Here is a 7,074-nt window from a genome sequence, read left to right as displayed (position 1 = left end):
TAACCTAAGAGCTGTAGAAGAAGCAAATTGTCCTTCAGTCCACACTTTAAATTTATAGTACAAAAACAGTACTATAGAAAAACATTATACTTTAAATTATGTAATTGAATAGGAATTTTTTTATATTATGGGTTTTAGATCTCAAACTTCTATTCAAAATAACTTTAGAAAGCTTAATTAAGGCAATTGTAGGAATAATGCTTTCTTTAAATCATAATAACCACAGTAAATTTTTATTTTCAGAGACAGGAGCAGAAAATCAGGATCACCATGATCGCAAAGATGTTTGTCATCGTTCTTCTTGTTGTTGGTAATAAAAAATTTAATTTGTCAAAGAATTTCCTATTCATAAAGATGTGGTTAATGTGATGAAATATGAAAATGACGTAAGATTTTCTACACAGCCTGCTGCAACGCAGCGCCAACAACCCCAACTGCAGTGACAAAAACCACAGCTGATCCGACAACAACCACAACTGCAGCGACAACAACCACAACTGCTCCAACAACAACCACAGCTGATCCGTCAACAACCACAGCTGCCGCGACAACAACCACAGCTGCTCCAACAACAACCACAGCTGATCCGTCAACAACCACAGTTGCAGCGACAACAACCACAGCTGCAGCGACAACAACCACAGCTGTTCCAACAACAACCACAATTGCACCGACAACAACCACATCTGAAGCAACAACAACCACAGCTGATCAGTCAACAACCACAGCTGCCGCGACAACAACCACAGCTGCTCCAACAACAACCACAGCTGCTCCAACAACAACCACAGCTGATCCGTCAACAACCACAGTTGCAGCGACAACAACCACAGCTGCAGCGACAACAACCACAGCTGTTCCAACAACAACCACAATTGCAGCGACAACAACCACATCTGAAGCAACAACAACCACAGCTGTTCCAACAACAACCACAGTTGCAGCGACAACAACCACAGCTGAAGCAACAACAACCACATCTGTTCCAACAACAACCACAGCTGAAGCAACAACAACCACAGCTGATCCGACAACAACCACAGCTTCCTCGACAACAACCACAGCTGAAGCAACAACAACCACAACTGTTCCAACAACAACCACAGCTGAAGCAACAACAACCACAGCTGTTCCAACAACAACCACAACTGAAGCATCAACAACCACAGCTGTTCCAACAACAACCACAGTTGCAGTGACGACAACCGCAGCTGCTCCAACAACAACCACAGTTGCAGCGACAACAACTACAGCTGCTCCAACAACAACCACAGCTGCCGCGACAACAACCACAGCTGAAGCAACAACAACCACATCTGTTCCAACAACGACCACAGCTGAAGCAACAACAACCACAGCTGTTCCAACAACGACCACAGCTGATCCGACAACAACCACAGCTGCAGCGACAACAACCACAGCTGATCCGACAACAACCACAGCTCTTCCAACAACAACCACAGTTGCAGCGACAACAACCACAGCTGAAGCGACAACAACCACGGCTGAAGCGACAACAACCACGGCTGAAGCGACAACAACCACAGCTGCAGCGACAACAACTACAGCTGATCCGACAACAACCACAGCTGTTCCAACAACAACCACAGTTGCAGCGACAACAACCACATCTGAAGCAACAACAACCACAGCTGTTCCAACAACAACCACAGTTGCAGGGACAACAACCACAGCTGAAGCAACAACAACCACAGATGTTCCAACAACAACCACAGCTGCAGCGACAAAAACAACAGCTGATCCGACAACAACCACAGCTGTTCCAACAACAACCACAGTTGCAGTGACAACAACCACAGCTGAAGCGACAACAACCACGGCTGAAGCGACAACAACCACGGCTGAAGCAACGACAACCACAGCTGAAGCAACAACAACCCCAGCTGCAGCGACGACAACCACAGCTGCTCCAACAACAACCACAGTTGCAGTGACGACAACCACAGCTGCTCCAACAACAACCACAGTTGCAGCGACAACAACCACATCTGTTCCAACAACAACCACAGCTGAAGCAACAACAACCACAGCTGATCCGACAACAACCACAGCTTCCTCGACAAAAACCACAGCTGAAGCAACAACAACCACATCTGTTCCAACAACAACCACAGCTGAAGCAACAACAACCACATCTGTTCCAACAACAACCACAGCTGAAGCAACAACAACCACAACTGAAGCATCAACAACCACAGCTGTTCCAACAACAACCACAGTTGCAGTGACGACAACCACAGCTGCTCCAACAACAACCACAGTTGCAGCGATAACAACCACAGCTGAAGCAACAACAACCACAGTTGCAGTGACGACAACTACAGCTGCTCCAACAACAACCACAGCTGCCGCGACAACAACCACAGCTGAAGCAACAACAACCACATCTGTTCCAACAACAACCACAGCTGAAGCAACAACAACCACAGCTGTTCCAACAACAACCACAGTTGCAGCGACAACAACCACTGATGTAGCAACAACAACCACAGCTGTTCCAACAACAACCACAGCTGAAGCAACAACAACCACATCTGTTCCAACAACAACCACAGCTGAAGCAAAATCAACCACATCTGTTCCAACAACAACCACAGTTGCAGCGACAACAACCACAGCTGTAGCAACAACAACCACAGCTGTTTCAACAACAACCACAGCTGAAGCAACAACAACCACATCTGTTCCAACAACAACCACAACTGAAGCATCAACAACCACAGCTGTTCCAACAACAACCACAGTTGCAGCGACAACAACCACAGCTGTAGCAACAACAACCACAGCTGTTTCAACAACAACCACAGCTGAAGCAACAACAACCACATCTGTTCCAACAACAACCACAACTGAAGCATCAACAACCACAGCTGTTCCAACAACAACCACAGTTGCAGCGACAACAACTACAGCTGCTCCAACAACAACCACTGTTGCTGCGACAACAACCACAGCTGTAGCAACAACAACCACAGCTGTTCCAACAACAACCACAGCTGAAGCAACAAAAACCACATCTGTTCCAACAACAACCACAGTTGCAGAAACAACAACCACAGCTGCGCCAACAACAACCACAGTTGCAGCGACAACAACTACAGCTGCTCCAACAACAACCACAGCTGCCGCGACAACAACCACAGCTGCTCCAACAACAACCACAACTGCAGTGACAACAACCACAGCTGCGCCAACAACAACCACAAGTGCAGCAACAACAACCACAGCTGCTCCAACAACAACCACAACTGCAGTGACAACAACCACATCTGCGCCAACAACAACCACAAGTTCCGCCACAACAACCACAGCGTTTCCGACAACAATCACAGCTGCTCCAACAACAACCACAACTGCAGTGACAAAAACCACAGCTGCTCCAACAACCACCACAGCTGCTCCAACAACAACCACAGCTGTTCCAACAACCACCACAAGTGCCGCTACAGCAACAACCACCTCCTCTGCTATTCTCAACAACATCAGCTTCCTTACAGTAGTTCTGGCTCTGTCGTCACATGTACTCAGATCATTTAACATTTCTTAAGTTCACATCCTCCAAATGAAGCAACAAACTGAAGTACCTGTGACGATTTGAAATGTTTAAGTAACCAAATGTTTAATCATATATTTATTCTTATTTATTATGGTTTTATTTATTTATATCTATCAGAGAAAAGTTGTTCAATGTTTTCCTGATGTTTGTGTGTCATCCAAACATGTGTGATCAGAGGACTGTATTAAAAATATAGTGATGTCTACAATCTCAACACTGAGCTTATCATAAATAAAGGCTTTTAGCACTGATTAATAAGTGTCTCCTGACTTTTTAAAGATGAGAATCATTTCTCATAATAATCATTTCTCTACAATAGTCAGTGTTAATACTGAGTTATATTCAGCTTTATTTATATTGCTGCAAATCACAATAGTTATTTCATCATGTTTCCTGTTGTAAATTAAAGACCCTGCAGTATTTGGAAGATGAGATGAGATGAGATGAGATGAGATGAGATGAGATGCCTTTATTAGTCCCACGAGTGGGAAATTTCATGTTAAGGCTGATGACCAATTTCACGCAATGGCGGCACCATCATACCCTCTGACCATACATACATTGCACGAAAACATCACATGGGGAAGACAGGTCAGAGAGGTATAACAATGGAAAATGCACAACATGAGGAAAGATAAGGAGAAAAAAAATAACTCTCCCCAGACAAAGACAAAACAAGTAAACACAAACTGACAAACACAAATTTGTCTTTGTCTTTCTTTGTGTTTGCACAAGAGTTACAGCACTGTCCCTCAGCCCAAAACAGTGTTTCACACATTACATTACACACTGAGAATAAGGGCTCAGTGGAAGGCGTCTCACTCCCACCGCGCCACATATGGACATTTGGTCAGGACCTGTTGTCATCACACTTTAATGCAACAGGTAACTGACACAACTTTTCCCCTCAAATAAACGAGACCTCAAAGAAGACCAATACGAATCTTACTGCAGGTACGAGATTTCTAATTAGAGGACTGAACCTGTTCACAGTCACAGCGGTAAAATGTAGCAGGTCACTTCTGAAAAATGTCACAGAGCATGTGTGAAACAGCACTGCAACAGTCAGTGTTGTTGGCTGTTTCAGGAGGACAAAAGCAGAGAGACACTTGCATTCAAGCCGTTTCTGCACACACCTTTAACCAGGACGATATCTACCATTACTCCACCTGCACATATTTATCTGGATGCTGATGTTATCACATGTCGCTGGCTCATAAAAAAATCACAGTTTCTCTCTGCAGCTGAAACTACCAGTCAGCCATGACACAAATCTGCATTCAGGTAGCCTAATGTAGGCAGACTGGAAAGAACAAGAAAGCATTACTCTGATTTAAAACTTCAGCACCAAGTAGTCTGTGAGTCGTGGAGCCAGAACTCTGTCAGATGGACTCAAAACTCCACAACACATTTCATGTTCAAATGTTGAACCCATTGTGAATTGGACCTTGGTAACATTCAGCTTATCATTTTACTCTAATAATTAATTGTCCAAAACCCCAGATAAGTGATAGTTTAAGATTTTGTTACAATTGTGCCTGTGCTTTGAGACAACAGCTGTTTAGCCATACTGCCATACCACAATCATTTTTATTCAGCAGCGAGCAGTGTCTATCAGCCATGCATCCATTTCATTTATCATTCAATTTCATTAGCTCACCATTTCTGTCGGCAGCAAATGATTTTAAACATTTATTCAATTTTGGACCGTTTTTCAGTGGTCTGTATTTGAGTTTTACACTACTGCGAAAGAAAGCATGTAGAAAACTTTAATGTTTAACTTTCATCATCGATTGAGCCAATATGACAAATTGTACGAGAAAAGCAAAAATACAGTCAAATCCAAATATAGCAAAATGCTGGAGTTTCCAAATGGTCCTCTAATTATAATTCAGAAAATAACTTTCACTAGTGTTTCTTCCCATCAACAAAAATCCGGATCTGTAATTTCGGACCGATATATTTGGTGATAGCAATGTGAAAAAATCACACCGTCTTGTAAATCTAACATGTGAGCACACACACCAATAAAAGCTTCACAATGCAAAACACAATTGTGTCCGTTTATAAATATGTTTATAGTAATATTTCAAAATATTGCAAAAACTATTTTATTTTAACTATTTATTTTGTGTTTGAAGAATTTTACAATGGTACTCCACAATTTTTCTTATTTATGACTGAATTTCTTCACCAGTTTGATAGGTAAGGTTCAGTCAACATAAGTTACTTTTACAGGAAATGTTTTGCAGGAAGTCTTTGCTAAATATTGCACAGAGGTGATTCATGTGTGCAGCAGCTGCTGGCGTCAGTGATCACAACCAGGAACTTTTTTTAATCTCCGGGTGTAAGTGTCTTTTAGTCAGGTCTCACCTTGTGTCTCTGATAACTGAGGAATGACTTCCTGCATTAAGTGTTGCAAGAAGGAAATGAAAGGAAATAAAAAGCAAACTCTCAACTCTCAAGAACGCCTTTAAAACTGACTTCTTATTTACATTGATGAAAACTTCTTCATTTCAAGTAAATGAACCAGTAATATTTAGAATGTGTGTAAAAGAAAAGACAAAAAAGAGAGAAATCAGAGGTTTTGTGGGATTTTTGGCATGGTCCGCCCCCCCCCCCCTCCTTTTTGGTGGTCCTCCTCGGGTCTTCGTACTCTGGGGCCTGTGGATATCTGGGGCCTGTATCTCCTTCATACCTGCTCCATGCCCTGGGTGACGGGGCTATCCCCACACTCCCTAGCAGATCGTTACATGGAGAAACCTTTGGAATACAAGCGTGCTGATCCACACAGGTGTGCACACAGGTGTTCACAGACACGGACTACACCTTTCTTGGCTGCTGCCTCAAAGCACATTGTGCACTGTCGATCTTGCGTGCTGCACAATATCGTTTAATATTTAGTATCTACTGTTATCTACTGTTAGCTAGTTTATTGTGATGGTGCTGCTTTTATTATGTTGCTCTTGTTTTTTTGTTTGCTTTCTCTTCTGTTTTTTTCCTCCATACAGGTGATCCAGGTGTTTTGTTTGTTTTTCTTCCTTTCTTCCCCCCTTTCTCATCGTCTCTTCTCCCCTCTGGTTTTCTTTCTCTCCCTCTCTTTCTTTCATTCTTTCTCCCTGTCCTATCCCCCAGTCATGTCTGTCCCGTTTGTAGCAACCGAAAATAAAATAAATACATAATTATAATAAAGGTCAATCAAATGGACCAATATGGCGAGGCCATGATGATCCACTTGGTAAAGTAAATCCACTTGGCATCTTTCTGCCTTCAGACAACAATTCTGATTGCATGGATACCCTTTCTATAGATGCCCATTATTCATGTTTGTTTACAGCTTGACAAAAGCGGTCGTCCGTGTGTTTAAGCTCACTGTCTAGGCAGAGTATTCTACACAGCACATAGTGCATAGTGAGTAATACATAATTCACTCAAACATACCTCGGGTTATTCTTCTGGTGTTATTAGAATAGAATAGAATAGAATAGAATAGAATA

The 7,074-nt window shown here is 42.7% G+C and overlaps 1 protein-coding gene across 1 annotated transcript; it reads left to right on the top strand.

The window, feature by feature from the left end:
• The first annotated feature begins 270 nt into the window (after positions 1–270).
• LOC148096523 (uncharacterized) lies at positions 271–3,568 on the top strand. Its single transcript, XM_087835097.1, has 5 exons — positions 271–310; positions 405–560; positions 876–1,610; positions 2,409–3,311; positions 3,354–3,568. The coding sequence occupies exons 1-5, from the start codon at positions 271–273 to the stop codon at positions 3,566–3,568; spliced, it is 2,049 nt and encodes a 682-aa protein (XP_087691223.1).
• The last annotated feature ends 3,506 nt before the right edge of the window (positions 3,569–7,074 follow it).

Source organism: Neolamprologus brichardi, chromosome 22, assembly GCF_056152115.1.
Source record: "Neolamprologus brichardi isolate AB-2024 chromosome 22, ASM5615211v1, whole genome shotgun sequence".
Classification (NCBI taxonomy): domain Eukaryota; kingdom Metazoa; phylum Chordata; class Actinopteri; order Cichliformes; family Cichlidae; genus Neolamprologus; species Neolamprologus brichardi.
Note: the sequence above shows the minus strand (reverse complement) of the source record. Positions and strands in the feature narration are given on the sequence as shown.